The sequence below is a fragment of the Sceloporus undulatus genome, chromosome 1 (genome assembly GCF_019175285.1).
Source record: "Sceloporus undulatus isolate JIND9_A2432 ecotype Alabama chromosome 1, SceUnd_v1.1, whole genome shotgun sequence".
Taxonomy (NCBI): domain Eukaryota; kingdom Metazoa; phylum Chordata; class Lepidosauria; order Squamata; family Phrynosomatidae; genus Sceloporus; species Sceloporus undulatus.
In genome coordinates, this window is record NC_056522.1 from 292399773 (window position 1) to 292418367 (window position 18595).

At 45.5% G+C, this 18595-nt stretch overlaps 1 protein-coding gene across 1 annotated transcript in view; it reads right to left on the reverse strand.

The window, feature by feature from the left end:
• SLC6A5 (solute carrier family 6 member 5) overlaps positions 1-6035 on the reverse strand; it is a 99119-nt gene extending 93084 nt beyond the window's left edge. The window contains exons 1-2 of the mRNA XM_042446330.1: positions 5751-6035; positions 2696-3142 (exon numbers count right to left, since the gene is read on the reverse strand). Of these exons, the coding sequence (XP_042302264.1) occupies positions 2696-3142; positions 5751-5753 (450 nt within the window). The 5' untranslated portion in view covers positions 5754-6035. The remainder of the gene's footprint in view (positions 1-2695; positions 3143-5750) is intronic.
• Between the last annotated feature and the right edge of the window lie 12560 nt (positions 6036-18595).

The window sequence follows — 18595 nt, forward strand, 5'->3', positions numbered from 1 at the left end:
CACCCGCCTCTTCCCATGGACCGAGGTGGGGAACCACAACAAACCAGCAATGGCATACCAGTTAAAGACAGCCCACCTTTAAAATCCCGACTTTAAATGCCCTCCTGCATTTGGAGGGGGGCAGGCCTTCCTTTCCCAGCCGACCTGCCCCCCCAGCCTCCCTCCCATCAGGGCCAAGGCCTGGGGATGATGGGGATCGCCCCCCCATAGGCTTGTAGGCCATCGGAGGGCGCCGGAGTCCTGTCCCTGGGGTCAGCTTAGGGGGGGATCAGGTGCGGGAGCCCCTTCCCCACCTCCGCCTCACTGGCCCCGAGGAAGGCTTGAGCTGCCTGCGAGCGAGTGATTGATGGCCTCGGACTCGGGGGGGGGGGTTTCTTGGGTTTGGGCTCCCCAAGGCTCCCCTCGCCCTCCATCCCCAAACCCAGCGCTCCCAGCCAGGCTGAAAGCCCCGACTTTCCTCCCAAGCTCTCCCAAACCCCCTTTCTCTCCCGCCCGAGGCCCAGGGTGGGCGGCATCCAGGCAGGGCAATGGGGTTGAGAAGCGGTGCAGAGAGGGCAGGCCAAGGAGGGCAAGGGAAGAGCAAGAAGAAGGGGCATTCCTCCTCCACGGTGGCACTAAGCATCGCCCGCCCCAGGAAAAAAGGAGGCAGGAGGCTCCCCGGCTCCGCTCTTCTCTATTGTTTCCTAGCTGGAGGAGGAGAGACTTCTGGGCCTGGGAGGAATAGAGGAGGGTACCCAGCAAAGCCTCAATATGTGTGTGTGTTTAGAAATACACACACACACACACACACACACACACGACACAACTACGTAATATAACACAGCTACACACTCCTATTATGATGGTTATCCATCAAAGCCTGAATGTGTGTGTGCGTGTGTGTGTAGAGAGAGAGTCACACACACACACACACACACACACACACATATAAACACAACTCCCATTGTATTATGGTTACTCATCAAAGCCTGAATATGTGCCTATGTATGTGTGCATATATATATATATATATATATATATAGAGAGAGAGAGAGAGAGAGAGAGATGTATACACACACACACAACTATATAATATAACACAACTACATACAGTACTCCATTGTATTATGGTAACCTATCAAAGCCTGAATATATACAGAGAAAGAGTCACATACACACACGCACACGTATATAAAACAAAACACAACTACATAATAGAAAACAACTACAGCAGTTACATGATAGACAGGCAGACAGATATAAAACAGAACTACAACTACATAATGCAACAGTTATGGTTACCCATCAAAGCCAAGAGAAAGAAAGAAAGAAAAAGAAAGAAAAAGATATCTATCTATCTATCTATCTATCTATCTATCTATCTATCTATCTATCTGTGTATATACCGGATATATATATATCGCAACTACATAATACAACACAGCTCCAGTACTCCCAGTCATCTATCAAAGCCTGAATATAGATAGGTGATAGAGAAAGAGAGAGACAAGCTTTGGTAGGTAAACATAATATAGTGGGAGTGCTGTCGTTGTGTTACATTAGTGTTACCCATCCATATATCTTCAGGTTTTCATGAGTAACCGTAGCATAATACACACAGGCGGAAAAGTCTCCAGGTTTGTATCTTTGCACCTATATCTATATATTCGTACCTCGCCTACCAAAGACGTTTAACTCGGGAGTAAGTTTAGGTGTATTGAATGGACTTTCGTTGTTGTCGTGTGCCTTCAAATCCTTTCCGACTTATGGCGAGCCTAAGGCTAAGACCCTATCAAGGGGTTTTCTTGGCAATATTTGTTCAGAGGAGGTTTGCCATTGCCTTCCTCGGAGGCTGAGAGAGTGTGACTTGCCCGAGGTCCCCCAGTGGGTTTCATGGCTGAGCAGGGAATCAGAGTCCTAGTCCGATGCTCAAACCATTATGCTACTCTGGATCTCCTGAATGGGCTTAATTCTAGGGGAAAGCACCCAAAAACATCCAGAAGGATTTCGGCATACTTTCCGCTTTCCATTACAGAACACCGACCGAACTCTTGTCCTTTGTCCCTGTGCTAAGCATCTTTTATGACCCACAGAAGATGTCCTCCCCTTTCCTTGCTGCAGCGAGCCCTTCAGGACAATGCGGCACAGTGGTTAGAGCGCCGGACCGGGTCCCTGGGTGACCTTGGGCCAGTCTCCCCCCCCCCTCCTCCTCCTCCTCCTCCATGAGCTGTCCTGAGGATGGGAGGAGGTGAGCCTGGTCTTTGAACCAAAAAAATATGCTAAATTAAGTACAGCGGGACCCAAGGTTCTTCAGGGTCTTCCTTAATGCTGCTGCAGTTGTGTCTTCCTACCTGGCAGGGGCTTGGTCTGAGTGACCCTTGTGGGCTTTAAGAGTCTATGCTTTCCCCTTCTATTCATATGAGGCTTTGAGAGAGGGGGGTAGTGACAGAGAAGGAGAGAGGAAAGGCACAAAGCTATGTATCCTGCCCAGCTTGGATTACATGACCCTTGCGTCCCCCAACTCAAAGCCATGCCCCTGGTGGACTAGCAAATCAGTAGACAGATCAGCATCCACACTGGAGGAATAACCCGGTTTGGCACCGCTTTAACTGCCCTGGCTCAAAGCTATGGAATTCTGGGAGTTGGAGTCTGTTGTGGGCCCCGCCTTGAGCCAGGGCTGTCGAAGCTTCTGTGCCCAGAAGGGCGAGGGTCTTACCTCGGGGAGCCTGCCACTGCCGGGGAGGACAGAGGTGATGCCATCGGTGCCCAGGACCACGGTACTCTGGCTCATGTTCACCCAGCCGGGCTTGGCGTTGTTCTGCTCCAGGGCGCTTTTCCTTCCTCCTCCACCTCCTCCGCCGTCGGGGCTTTGCAGAGGGGCGCCCTTGCTAGGCGAGGAGGGCTGCTGGGTCTCGGGGACGGAGGGGACGGAGGGGGCCACGGGGGCCACTTGGCAGACGCCCACCTTGGCCCGCTCGGGCTCCTTGGGGCGGGCGTCCTCGGGCGGCCAGGAGGGAGGGTCGGCCTCGAGGGTCATCTGCGAGGGCACCTGGCAGGAGAGGCTCCTCGGAGGCGGCGGCGGGTCGCTTTCGGGGCTCTGTCGGATCAGGCCCTCTGGGCTGTTGGCAAGGTGGGCCTTCATCTCCTTGGCAGCGGCCACGTCCTGCAAGAGGAGAGCGCCAGTCTTAGCAGGGAGGAAAGGAAAGGAAAGGAAAGGAAAGGAAAGGAAAGGAAAGGAGGAGGAGGAGGAGGAGGAAGGGCTGCCCGCATGCAACGCCAGGAGACTGCCTTCCACACAAGACACACAAAACTCCCTTCTCTCAGCCTCAGGGGAAGGCCATGGCAAACCTCCTTTGAACAAACCTTGCCAAGAAAAGCCCAGGGTAGTAGGGTCGCCAGGCATTGGAAACCACTGGAAGGCACACAGCAGCGACAGCGACAACAAGACTTAATTCAAGCCCGTAGAAGCAATTGGGTTTATTTAGGCTTTGATTTTGTGCTGTCCCTTCAAGTCCTTTCCCGCTAATGGCGAGCTTTAAGTCAAAGCTATCCTGGGGTTTCCTTGGCCAGAATTGTCCAGAGGAGCTTTGCCCTTGGCCATCCTCTGAAGCAGAGAGAGTTGGACTTGTCCAAGGTCACCCACTGGGTTTCAAACCCTGGGTGATTCAAACCCTGGTCTCCTAAAATCACTTTGACACGAACTGTCTATGGCTTCATCCAGTGGAATCCTGGGATCTGTAGTTTGGTGAGGCATTCAGCCTGATTTGCCAGTGAAGTCCGGTGCCTCACCAAAGTACAAATCCAAAGATTCAGTAGGAGAGCCTCAGGGCAGTTCAAGTGGTGCCCAACCGCTTTATTTCGGCAGTGTGGCCACACAGCCCTAGTCCGACATGGAAGCCACTGACCCCAGGCTGACTTACCATTCAGCAATTGACAGGAAGGGTCAACTCTAGCTAGGTTTAAGCCACAGGACGCCAGCCATGGTTGGCTTTTAAGCCAGAGAGCCTTTCCTTTCCCCCCAGAATTGTACTGGAAAGGATCAACTGCCCTCCAGCAGATCTCCCATCCGAGCCTTCTCTCGGTTCACAAGCCTTCTTTGGCTTGCTCCTCACGGCTGCAGGAGGCTCCCTCCTTCCCCGGCGGCCACCGTTGCATTGAGCATCTTTAATTTTACGCCCCATTTCCTTCCTGTCATTCAGCAATGCCCACTGGCTTTGGACTGGGGGGCACTCGGGGGGGGGATCGGGGGAAGACCAGCCAAGCTGCCTTTCCTGCGGCTGCGGAGGTACCAGGGCACTCAAGAACATGGTCCCAGGAATAAGATCCGACACAAACACACAATGGCTTGGACTACAGTGACTAAAGCCTACAGGAAGCGAGAATCGGATCCATTCGAGCAAAGGCCCGCTTGTCTTCTCTAGGGCTGCATCCACAGTGGAGAAATAACCCGATTTGGCAGCGTCTAACTAAAAGTTTGTATGTACAGCGCTGTGTAAATTTACGGCGCTTTATAAATAAAAGATAATAATAATAATAATAATAATAATAATAATAATAATAATAATAATAATAATGATAATAGGGCTGCATCCACAGTGGAGAAATAACCCGGTTTGGCAGCGCTTTAACTTATTGTCTGGCTCAAGTGCTATGGAATTCTGGGAGTTGGAGTTTGTTGTGGGGCCCAGAGCGGAGCTACAGCGCTTAAAGCGGGGTCAAGCCGCATGATTTCTACAGTGCGGAAGTCTATAAGTGGGGCTGAGATGGCCTTCTTCCAGGTTTTCCCACGCTTTTGCGATCCTAGCAGGACAAGCGCTAGCACTAGGCAGTTTTTCTGAGCAGAAAACTCAGTTTTTTGCCCCGTTTTTTGGGAGAAAGAGACCTGAGATCCCAACATTAGTAGTAGTAAATCCAGTAACATCCGAACAATGACGCCTTTATGGTGCCAACCAAAATGCACAATTACATGTGGCGAGCTTTCAAAGTCACACTGGCTTCTTCGATCAGGATGTTATTGGATTTGCTCTATGGCCAACACGGCCACCCCAGATGTTTTTTGGATTGGTAGTAATAGTAGTAGTAGAAGAAGGGGTCTCTTCTGGACGTTGGCTTTGCAGTGCCAAACCCGCCCCTCTTTCCCCGCTGCCAGGGACACAAACCTCCACAAACTCAGTAAATGTGTAACTTCAGACTAACAACAGATAGTGACCCTTGCTCTCCCATCGCAACTCAATCTCTCCCCCGAGACTGCATCCACAGTGTCAGGCATGATCCGGCTTGAGGCCACTTTAACTGCCATGGCTCAAGGCTGTGGAATTCTGGGAACTGCGGTGTGTTGTGGCACCAGAGCTCCAGTTAAAGTGGTCTCAAACCGGATCATTCCTGCAATGCGGATGCAGCCTAAGTCCCTGTTTCCATTCAGGAGGAAGAGAGAGAAGGCTTTTCAGGACCTTGGACAACTCCTCCTTTGCTCTCTTCCCTCTGGAGCCAATTCCCTCCAACCAACAAGACACTTCCAACCTCAAATGGGTGCCTTGTCTTTAATATTGCTGTAAACCGCCCTGATGTTTTCGAAGGGCCGTATATAAATAAAGCTTTTATTTATTTATTATTATTTAATATCCTTATGGGACCTGGCCAAGGGGATCAGGAACAAAGGAACCCTTTTCCAAACCTCCAAAAAAAAAGAAAGGGAGGGATGGAGGGAGGGAGGGAGGGAGGGAGGCACATTTCCGTACATTCACACACCCCCCCCAAAGCCCCTCACTTACCATGTCTCCAAGAGCATCGGATGGAAGCAGCAGAAGAGGGGAGGAAGGCTCTTTTTTGGGAGGAGAAAGCCAGCCGCAAAGAAGAGGAGCGGGAGACTGGGTTGGGCTCAGGCAAGAGCCAAGCTTTCTATCCCTGGCTGGGGATGGCCGATGGGGGCTTTTGCGTCAGTGCCTCGCAAGGTGCCTTTCGGGTGACATTTCCTTGATCGTAAGAATCGGATCAATCATTGCCCTCGGAGTCGGAGAAGATGGGGTGGGTGGGTTTTCTTTTTTAAAAGGGACAATAATAATGAGAAGAAGGAAAAAAGCTCAGCAGCGCTGTCACTCTAGAGGAGGCTGGGGCTGCCTGCGACTTAAGGAGCCCCTGGAAGATTTTTTAATTTTGGGGGAGGGAAGAGAGATGGGGGGAGGGGGATGTCCTCTTCGTGATGCTCCTTCTAAGCCCAGCCCAAGCAAAGCAGAACTTTCTTCCTGGAGACTGGAAGAAGAAAAAGAAGAACAAATAGAGGGAGGGAGAAGAGGAAGAGGGAGAGAGAGGGGACATGAGAGGGACACGTCCTATTGCACCCAAACCCCCGTCAGGAGGAGCCCTCCCTCCCATCCTTCTCCCTCAATCCCCTCAACTCTCATCAAGAACAACCCTCCCTCCACACCCGTGTCTTCTACACGCAAAAACCTCCGCAGTGAGGAGCCACACCGCCCTCCACAGCCTTCTGCTGTTTTTTTTTCCAGCCAAGTAACGACTTAGGATTGACAGGAACGACGTTACCCATCCTGATTTAGAAAAAGGATCAAGCAGAGAAATGTTGGTGATTTGTTTTTCCCCCTCTGAAGACATTTTGAGAGCCCTGGGATGGGAAGAGTAAGACGAGAAAGACACCTCCCTTGCCCAAAGCAAGTCCTCCTAAGTAGGCTTACTCGGGAGTAAACCCCTTTGAATCCATTGGGACTGAGTCCCAAAGAACCCACTCTTTGGGATCAGGACCCCCCAAGTGTCCTCATCCTTCAATCCATTGGGAGGGACCCTGTTTTAAAAAATGTACCTTTATCAGAGATATCAAGAGAGAGCATACAAAGCCTAGCATTGGCAGCTCTTTATACGATTTTGCTCGGCAGCCCTCCTTTCTTGCATCCCATCTCCTTTAGGAGGGCAGTCTAAAAGGTTTGGTTATAGCACAATGATGGAGGAGGAAAGGAGTCATAACTTCTGCAGAGTCTCTGGACTGGACAGGCTGCAGCCTCCAAAGACCATGGAAAGGTCCTTTTTTTCCGAAATGAACGCCACACAGTGTGAGGTTTGATCAGATATACCAAACTCACGCTTTCTATAGGAGGGGGGTTTATTTATGGACTGGGAGGCATCAGCATCAAAGTAGATTTCCACTGATTTCAATGTGTGTGTGTGTGGGGGGGGGAACCACACCTGTCCATGGAGAGAAGTGGGACTGCAGAGCATTAACTTCAGTGGAACAATATCTATATGTGGTCAGTACTGTTGGCTACTGTTACCCACGAATAATAATAATAATAATAATAACAACAGAAATGGAGTACAGATTTCTCTCTGTAGAAAAGGTTTCTTACATTGTTCAACGGTCTTCTTCAGATCACAAATTTGAAGGCTCTGGCAAATTTAGATTCATCCAGGTTGTTATCGCAGTAGATGAGCAGAGGACAAGTTCAATAATTTGGAAGGTTTCTATGTTTAATAAATCTCTCTCTTCCATAGGTTTCAAGGCAGGGACCTTGTGTAACTACACACCACACTGTCTCAAGTCTGCCTGGCTATCGTCAATCGTTAGTCAATATAATATTAATCTTCTCGACATCAGAGAGAGCACAAAGCATTTCCTCTGGGCAGCAAGTCCACAGCCATGCTCTGGGAGCACTAAAACCAGAGACATTTTTTACAAGTGAGAGCTTTGGATCTTTTGGCCCCTTTTTAAAAAGGGATTAAGGCATATTGCTGCTGCAGTGTGCATTCAAGTCGTTTCCGACTTGTGGCAACCACGGGAGTTTTCTTCGAAAGGTTTCGAAGAGGAGGTTTGCCATTGCCTTGCTCTGAGGCTGAGAGAGTGTGACTTGCCCAAGGTCGCCCGGTGGGTTTCATGGCCGATCCAGGACTGGAACCCTAGTCTCAAACCACTACCCTAGGCTGCATATTTACTTGAGAGGCAATCATACTGAATTCATGAAATGCACGCACATCTGCCATTGTACCTATTTCTAAGCAAAACACATATTGGAAAGGAGACTGCATTCTTCTTCTGCCCATATCATGATATTTTGGAGAAGTCCTTCCTTCTCTAGCTTCTGCCTAACGCTGGAGGTGGGCTTGGGGAGATGCAAGAGGGCGTCCTTGGTGGCTTCTAAAGTCTCTAAAACTCATTCCCAAAGAGAGTCGAGACTCACCTCCTTCAGTTATCCTTCTACATTCATTCGGATAGGTCTTTACTGGGTTCAGAGAGGTCTGGCTACTTGGGTGTCATGGTTTCTTTTCTTTATCAAGACATTGCGTTTTAAAAATTCTAGTTCTGTTTATTTTGTTGGATCACCTTGAGTGAGAAATGGTATCTAGGAGATTAAAAAATAATTAATTAATTTACAGTAGGACTTATTTCTCGGGTGTTCAAAAAAAATGAAAACTTCAGATGTGCAGCTTTATATAGTATGACAGTGACAGCCTTCTTGGCTCAGTGGTTTGGGTCTTGGATTAGGACTCTAGAGACCAGGGTCCAAATCCCCGTTAGATCATGCAAACCCACTGGGTGACTTTGGGTAAGTCATTCTCTCTCAGCCTCAGAGGAAATCAATGGTACAAACCGAGTCATCTTGCCAAGAAAACCCTGTGACAGGTTTGCCTTAGGCAATGCCCAAGTCGGAAATGACTTGAAGGCATAAAACAACAATAAATGATATTATGATACTCTGTGTGTGTGCGTTGAATGTGTGCCTACAGAGAAAGTGATACTGTCGGGAATCATAGGTAACGTCCAACAATCCTGGACAAAGTATTTTTAAGGAGATGAAGGAAAGCATTATCTTGTGCGTAAATGTTACAGGTTTCCTTGCGTTTTAAAAAGTAAAATAAGCAACCAGCAACACACTCCTATACATAACAGCTGGGAAATGAGGTACACTGGGATTGCTCTGATAGGAGGGTCTTGGGCTGCAGTCCCATAAAGGAGTTTTCTGGAAATAAATCCTGTTGTTTTCAATACAAAGTCTGACGAGAATAGCATTTAAAAACCTCGGAGTTGTTTTGCTGAATCATGACCAAGGATCTATTTAACCTCAGAACAGAAGGCAGTGGCGACAGAGAGATAGTTTTGCTCTTAGTATGGTCTAGTCCTTCCTTCCCTGCCTCCACCAAGGTTAGAGAAATCCCATTAAATACAGCAAGTAAATTAAAAGCGACACGCCATCAATCTCTAGGACTAATTCTGCGAAGCAGAGCCTCATTGCTGGGACGCGGAGATGGCATGAAAACGCTTATATTCGTTTATCTTTTTTGTCTGGCCAATGTCGAAATCTCTTCCCTTAAAACAAACCCATCAGGCATTTCAAATATCCTCTTCCTTTTCAGAAACACTGAGACGCGAAACAACCTACTCACTTCTTTTTAATCAAAAGAGGGAAATCTATATTTTTGAGTAATCATCATCAAAACAATAGGAATAAACCAAAAGCCAGACAGGTTTGTCTCCAGTGGGGAAAAAAGATGATATCATACTTTTTTGTCAGACGCAAAGAAGAATATCAAAATTAGAAATCCCAGCTGAGTAGGAGTCTGCAGTAACTGAACCAGGAGAGAGACAAAATCTCCCGAAGCCCAGAAGATATCTGCTCTTTCTTCCTTTCGGCTATAAAAAACAATATCGGTTTTTAGGGTGGGTGAATTTTTAAGATTTTTAATTAATTTTTAAGATTTTAATTAATTTCCATTACACTCCTGGGCTCTCCACCTGTCATATTCCCTTTCATCAATATCCTCAAAGTCCAATAAATCGACGTATTCCGTTTGCAAAGCCCCTATCTATCTATGCCTGGGTTTCAAACGAAAAGTGAACAGTTGCTGCCATTATGAAATCTACGTCGATAGAGGAGCAGGACAGATGATGATGATGATGATGATGATGATGATGATGATGATGATGATGATGATTTATTTCTGATTATTTCTGATGCATTTCCTCTCTTTTCATTTTCACTCCATTTGCCTGAAATCCTATACCCATATTTTTCAGGGAATAAGCCCCATTAAACTCGATGCGGCTCTGCTTTGGAGGGATGTACAGGATTGCACTTTTGAGCAGGATTTCAGTGGAAACTATAACTTTCATTGGATGCACAGTATTCATCCCTTAATTCCTTTCTACGCAAAGGAAAGTCCAACCGTCATAGGAAGGAAGCCTTCCCCCCCTCTCTTACAGTTTCTGCGATGGCCTCATGCATCACGGAGATTAAAGGAGGCATCAAGGAGCAGCAGTGTTTTCGTGGCCAAAGGCTTTTTTTATTTCCCCCGATGGAAAGGAGGTTATAAATAGCTTTTTAAAAAAACCTCAAGATACTCTCCCCAACCTTGGCCCCGAAGCTCCCTGCTCTATTCCCTCCCTTTGCTATTCAACAAAAAATTCCTTTTGAGGGCACAAAGGGGTGGGAGGCTGCAGGGGGCGGGTGTCTCGAACTCAGGTCCTGCCCAACCATTGCGGAGAACAGCCTGGGAAGCTGAAGGCCTGAGGTGGCCCAGGGGGACCAGGTGTCCTAGCTGCAAAAGAGCACAAGGCACCGCCAAATGGAGGGCTTTCGAGACAAATGGAGGGCACTGCAAAATGGAAGCTAAAAGAAACACTCTTATACAAATAAATGCATGCTTCTTAGTGGCACTTCAAATTTTTGGCATCTCTTCTGGAAATGGAGAGCATGTCCTGGAAAAGGAGGACCCCTGATCACCCTTGGCTTGGCCTGCTTAGCCAAGGAGGTCACTTACTCTGCAGCAGAGCATTGGGAGGAGGGATTGGGGGACTGTGATTCACAATCCTGCGGTTTAAACCAAGCTCAATCCAGCTAGGAGCCCAGATCACCCCCCTCTGCACCCAAGACATGTGTTTTTTCTTCACGGAGCAAAACCTGTAGGAAGAAGCCACTTGAGACACAGCTGCAAGCGAGGCAAAGGATCTCCTTTGGCTGGATCCGCACTGCACAGGCTGACCACCAGGCATCCTCCTTTCCTCCATTTCAGCCTTCTCTCCAGAAGGAATTCCAAAATGTCCTCCATTCTGAGCAAGACTAAGCAGCCTGCATTTATATTTCTATGAGGGTCTTTAGCTTTTATTTGGCCAAGTCTTCCATTTGTCATGAATGCACAGTTTGCTTTGCCCTCCTTTGCAGTTGTCACGTCCAGTCACCCTGGCACTGCAGACACTGCTTTCACTGCATGGATCACTGTTATGGAAATCTGACTCACTGTTATGTATTTGCCGTTTTGGGAGGCATGTAGCCTTCTCTGTCAGAGAGCTTTGGTGCCAACGCAAACTACAAATCCCAGGATTTCATCGCATTTAAAGCAGTGCCAAAACCTGGATTGTTTCCGAAGTGGATGCACACTTTGTTTCCAGGCTCCTCTCCCTTCCCCAAGAATCCAAGCCCTCTCACTTTTTCCATCCTCTCCTTCCTCACTTTGCCCTTTGCTCAGCAAGATGGAAGAGCACTCTGCACATGCTTTGTGGCACAGCCTTGGGATGGGAGTGAAGGAAACAGAGGCCTCTGGAAACAACAACACAAAGCTTCCTTTCCTTCCTTTCCTCTTTTAATTGACTACAGGGCTTTATCTCTGCACTGACTTGAACCAGCTGGGGCCTGGTATGGCAAATTCTTAGTTTTTTTGTGGGCTTTTCAGGCTTTTCAGAACAATACACAGATTACCATGAAAATCACTCCTCCCTTCCCAGGGTCACACACACACACACACACACACACACACACAACTCTCTTCCATGCCAGCATTCTCTGAAGATGCTAGCCACAGATGCTGGCGAAACATCAGGAATAAAGTCCTTTAGAACAGGGCAACATAGCCTGAAAAATTGTTGCTTGCCTCCCTGGATGAAGTTTAACCATCCATTATGAAGCCAAGCCCTCCCTCCAGTCCATCTGCCTTGGTCCAGGCCTTGGAGGTAGAGAGGAACTGCTGGACCTCATCCCCTTTCCCTCCACCACTCCCTTCTCCTTTTGTGTCATGTCTTTTTAGATTGTAAGCCCGAGGGCAGGGAACCGTCTAAAGAGACTGTATGTACAGCGCTGTGTAAATTTACAGCGCTTTATAAATAAAGGTTAATAATAATAATAATAACCCACAAAGGGTTGTATTCTCGCCACATCTTCAGTGAAAGATCCTCTCCACTGCTCTAGGTTCCACCTATCTATGGGCCTCTTTCAGGGCCAGCCCTGGTCTTAGGCAGAAGAAAGAAATGATGGCCTTAGGCCAGCAAATTGTTTGTGATTAACTTTTGAATCCATCTTGTTTTAGGTGTGAAGAGGCTTTGGTGGCTTCTGGCCTCTTAAGATGTGTGTGTCATTTAAACAGCATACCATCAAAGTGACCCAAAGCAGCTTTATTTTGATCTGTCTGTTCAGGCCCTTAGTTATGCCTCAAAGGTACTGCAAGATCCCTTTGCAGACTAGTTTTCCAGACTAAGACTGCTGTCTTAGAATTTAGCCTTTTAAAATTATTTTATTCAATCTGCTCTGCATAGAGGCCTCCCTGAGATCTTCAGTCACAGAGCATGATGGAAATATTTTGGGGGACTTCTCCCTTCCACTGCAGAAGGTTTAATTAGCCCCTTCTTTCTCTTTTTCCATGAGCAGGCAGAAACTTTATTTTATTTTATTTAGGAGGAGGCTTGATTTTTACTTGTTGTGGCAGACAGAGCTTTTAGTGGGGTGTGTTGTTTCTCCATCCTTTGGTGTGTTTTTTTAACTTGCTGTGAGTCACCTTGAATCTGCTGCTGGGGGAAAGATAGGCCATACATTGATTGATTGATTGATTAATTAATTAATTCTTTCGCAATAATTGGGTTTTGGACTTTGGAAGTAAAGAATGCACTAGTGCTAGCTTTTGGCAGTTAGGGCTAGAGAGGGAATTTTCTTAAGGATGTATTGGACTTCCTTAATTGCCTGTCTTACTTTTCTCTTTGTGCTCCTTTGTTGTTGTCCTTAACCAAGAAGACTCATGACCACCCTGTGGATGAGGCATCTCGAAGACCCCCTATCCTCCTCTGCTCTGCTTAGGTCCTATGGAGTCATGCCAGTGACCTCCCTAATTGAATCTAACCATCTGGTGTGTGATCTTCCTCTCTTTCTATCGCCTTCCACCTTTCCAAGTATTAATGTTTTCCAGTGAGTCTTGCTTTCTTATGATGTGGCCAAAGTATGAAAGCCTCCGTTTCATCATCTTGGCTCCCAGGGGAAGTTAGGGTTTGATCTGTTCTTGGACCCATTTGCTTGTGTTTTTTGGATGTCCATGATATCCTCAGCAATCTTCTCCAGCACCACATCTCAAATTTGTTTATTTTTCCTATGCTTCCCCCCGCTCCTCACTTTCTTTCTTTTTTAATTTTTTGAGTATTTTATTTACAAATCTGACATTCTTCCAACATAGTAACAGTATCATATATCATAATATTTTTGTACCCATGGAAGAAACATTTTTATACTTCCTGTTACTAAGCAGCTGTTAAATAAAGTTTTACTGCTTCCCAATCCTTTTCCCATTTAACCATATCTTGTTTGTTTATTAATGCTGTTAATCTATCAAGTTCTTTCATTGCAAGTATTTCATTTTGCCATGTCTCTATGTGTGGAGTAAAAGGTAATTTCCAGTTTTTTGCTATTATCATTCTGGCAGACGATATTAAATACAATAATATTTTCCAAAATTTCCTTTCTTCCTCTGTTTCCAATAATGAAGTCATGTTTAACAAATATATTTCTGGTCAAAAATCAAAAACAATTTTTAACATTAGCTGAATTTCCAAATGGATCTTTTCCCAGTAGGACTTTATACACACACACACACACACACACACACACACACACACACACACAGTGCCACCACATATGTAGGTATGTACCCATTTCTTTTTGACATCTCCAACATCTATTATAATTTAATTTATATATTCTATCTGTTGAAAATGGTGTTAAATACCATCTGTTTACTACTTTAAAATAGTTTTCTTTTAATGCTTGTGCTTCAGAGAATTTTTTTGTCTTTAATCTAGCTTTTCCCCATTTTTCCAATTCTAAATTATATCCCAACTCTTGTGCCCACTTTATTGTGGAGTCTTTGATTTCCACTTCCTCTAGCGTTCTTTTCAGTAAGGTATTATAAATTTTACTTAACAACTTTCTCTCATCCTCATCCATAAATATGATATCCAGTACATTATCTTCTCTCCCTCCCCCTCCTCACTTTCAGCTCTCAAATCCACCCAGGATGATGGGGAATAGTATGGCTTGGATTATTCTGACTTCAGTGCTCAGTTGTATATCTTTACCCTTTAGGATCTTTTCAAATCCTTTTATTGCTATCCTTCCCATCCCTAGTCATTTTCTTATTTCCTGGCTGCAATCTCCATTCTGATCAATGTTTGATCCAAGGTATGTGATCTCTTTAACTGTTTTGATTTCTTCATTGCCTAGGCTGAATTTATGTATTTCTTCCATGGTCATTATTTTGGTTTTCTTTACGTTCAACATTAAGCCTGTCTTTGTATTTTCTTCTCTGGCCTTCTTTAGTCATTGTTCCAAGTCTGTGATGTTTTCTGCTAGTAATATAGTGTCTATGATGGTTGATGTTCCTTCATACTATTTTTACTCTTTCCTTTGAGTCTAAACCTGCTATTCTTACGATGTTTTCTGCTGGGTAATTCCTGAAGAGTTCACTTTCTCTCTCCTCCCCCCTCTCTCCTATAGGTTAAGAGTCAGTGTTTTACAACTCACTCTCTCTTTCCTGTCCCTACGTCAGAGAAGGATGCAACCATGAGGCCCTTGCCTTAGAGAAGGCTGTTCTACATTCATGCGTCAGAGTCAGCATTTAGGAACTCTTACACAAAGTATTGTTTTTTCCACTATCTGCTTTCCTATTTTGGATGGATGTCTTTGTAACAATAAAGTAAATCTTGTTTTTTAACTATACCAGAGTATCTTGTTTTATACCAATAGCTCAGATGCACCAAGAGACATGCTGCACACTTTACATAGTTAAATATCAATAATTTCTTACATTGGGGTGGTTTGGGTTTTTACCACCAGAAAGGAAGAGGTGTATGTCTTGTTTTTACCTTCAAGGTCCTGGATTTGGGTACTAGATACTTTGGCATTAGTGGGTAGGACAGGGTTCCCTGATCAAGCCATTCACTCATAATCAGGGGACAAAATCCCTTTGAGTAGCTTGGATCCCTATGGCAGATCTTCCCTAGCACTGCTGTTGTTTCCTCCTTCCTTTACAGTCCGAAAGCAGGGAGTGGGAAGCTGCAGTTGAAGGAGCTGTAGTTGAGTGCTAAGAAAGAAACCTGTGCCTGCATTCTCCTTGCAGCACACAGAGCCAAGCTTGGTGCATGCGGATTCCCTCTTCCCTTCATGCAATTCCCTATGGACTGGTAAGAAAAACAGCAGCTGCTCAATGATACTGCATTGGAGGGGTGAAGCTGGCTGGCATGAGAGAAGGAGGGTGCTTTAGTGTGGTCCAGCAAGGCTCTTCAATATGAAGTAGCCATGTCTTCATCCAAATAAAGCATGCATCAGAATGAATGTCTGGTTAGGGTGTTTATTTCCAAGTGTTTGTTGCTTTATCCCCTCAGAATGTGGGCCCACAATTTGAATCTTTATGCTGCAGTCTTGCTGCTGAAACTGTGTTGACCTGATCTGAATGAGAAACCAGTATGACTCTGATGTAAGACTGGGATGTAAGCAGTGTCAGCTGGTGGCTCCCATCTCAGTAGGGTGGTGAATCCATACTGGGTTTTAGTTCAAATTTTAAAGGAGCTATCAAAGCTACCATCTTGGATAGTTCCATAAAATTCAGGCTAAAATCTCGAGTGGATTCACCACCCAACTAAGATGGTACCTATCAGCTCACTTTAGATGTAAGTGCATGCATGCCCACATTCCCTGCTTCCCCACCCCACCATTTTCTTTTTAAAAGACAATTGCAGCTTGAGCCTCTCTTATCCAAAATGCTTGGAACCAGAATGTTTGGGATTTTGGAGTTTTTTCAATTTTGAAATATTTGCAAATAAATATCATGGAGACAGGACCCAAATATACACATTAAATTCCTTTATGTACACATAGTGTCAAGGTAATTTATACACAACGTTTTAAAATAAGTTTGTGCATGAAACAAAATTTGTGGATACTGAACCATCAGAAAACAAAGGTGTCACTATTTCAGCCACTCAAGCGAATATTTTTGGTGTTGAAATATTTCAAATTCTGGAAAAGGGTGATTCAGCCTGTAATAGAATTTGCACTGGATGAGGAGATTTAATTGCATGGAATTTAATTGTCACTCTTCCTAAAATATATACTGCTTCTTCAGACACTTTGTCTTTCCCACAAACTCTTTTTCCCTTCCAAACCGTAGGAAAAGCAGAAATCATTTATATTCCCTTTTCCTGCTTCAAGTTTATGGCTGAACATCAAGCTGTGTGATAAATTTTGCTTATGGGATATAAATAACAAGTAGATCTTATCTAAGCCTGAGCCTGGATGTGTTATGATAGGTCTCCTATAGGTGAAAAAGTTTTGAATTACACACTTTAATATGACTAAATCTGTCTGTCCTTGGAATATAGGGAATCAAACCATCTTATGTTACAATTATCTGCAGGTCAGCAACTGAACTCCCAAATTACTAAAACCAATGGGGAAGGAGAAACTACACTGATCTTGGTAGGGAACCATTTTGAAGGTGGGCATTATAAAACTTTGGTCTGCTAATATTCAGTCCCTTGAGAATTCAGTCCATTTCACACTACAAAATTACAGCATTATGATTCCACTTTAACTACCTTGGCTGCATTTTATGGAATCATGGGGTTTGTGCTCTATTCAAGCACTGGACTCTCTGGCTGAGAATACTCAGTTCTTCTCTCTAAATTGAAAATCCCAGGATTTCATAGGATGAAACCATGGCAATTAAAATTGAATGATAGTGCTATAACTGTGTAGTGTGAAAGGACCTCTTGTCCTTTGGTAAAACTAGTTGTAAACTAAGGGAAGATTCTTAACTCCAGGTCATGAAGAAACGGACATTTGCCAATGGGTAAGATTTCAACTACCTAGATGCCAATATAGCTGTTATCTCATGGTACACCTGTCTATAGGATAATCCTCTAAGGGACACTCATGCATACAGCTTCCTCCTGTTGTTTGCAAGTAAGTCTATTGCATGCTCTTCTGAGTGTATTCCACTGAGAGCTTACAACTGGAATTCTCTTGGTGTGCAGGAGGAATCCTGTTGGAGACATGAAAGGGAAAGGCTACTAAAACAGCAACCATTGCGGAAGGAAGGCACTGAAGAAATAAACTGCACAGAGCTGGAAGATTTAGTCTGTCTTCCAATGTTAATAAATACTTTTCAACTTGTGCAGCCTGGTGGATCCTTGGAGAAGTAAAAGCCACCACATGTGTCTTGGATCCTTGTTCTTCTTGGCTTATTAAACAGGCCAGAGGGGGACTGGCTGAGTGGGCAAAGGAAGTAGTTAATGCCTCCCTACAACAAGGCAGAGTTCTAGCTTTCTTAAAGGAGACAGTTGTGAGGCGTCTGTTAAAAAAGCCATCCCTGGATCCCACAATAATGAATATTGGCCAGTGTCTAACCTATCATTTTTGGACAAGGTTTTAGAATGTGTGGCGGCTTCCCAAGTCCAGGGGTATCTGGATGAAATTGATTATCTAAATCCATTTCAATTTGATTTCAGGCCTGACTATGGAACAGAGACAGCTTTGGTCACCTTGATGGATGACCTACGCAGGGAACTGGACAGGGGAAGTGTGTCCTTGTTGGTTCTCCTGGACCTCTCAGCAGCTTTCAATACCATCGACCATTGGATCCTTCTGGAGCACCTCTCTAGGATGGGAATGGGGGGGAGTGGTTCCATTCCTTCCTGGAAGGGCGAACCCAGAAGGTGGTGGTAAAGGACTCCTGCTTTACTCCCTGGCCATTGGCCTGTCAGGTTCCTCAGGGTTCTGTGCTGTCCCCTATGCTGTTTAACATATCAATGAAGCCACTGGGAGAAGTTGTCTGGAATTTTGGGGTGTGGTGTCATCAATATGCCAATGACACTCCACTACTCCTTTCTACCCCAATGTAATCAGGCTGTTCTGGTCGGTCCTAAACCAGTGTCTGTCATCAGTAATGGACTGGATGAGGGCAAACAAGTTGAAACTTAATCCAGATAAGACAGAGGTGCTCTTGGTCAGTTGGAAACCAAATCAGGGAATAGGGATCCAGCCTGTGTTAGATGGGGTCACACTCCCCATAAAGATGCAGGTTCACAGTTTGGGGGTACTCCTGGATTCAGCTTTGAATCTGGAGGCTCAAGTCTCTGCGGTGAATTTAAAACTTGTGTGCCGACTGTGCCCATTCCTTGGGATACTGGATCTGGGCTTGGTGGTACATGCCTTGTTTACATCACATTTGGACAACTGGAATGTGCTCTACATGGGGCTGCCTTTGAAGAGTGTTCAGAAACTTCAGCTGTTTCAAAGAGCTTCAGTCAGTCTGCTACCAGGGGCAGGTTATAGAGATCACACACCTCTGTTGAAACAGCTCCTCT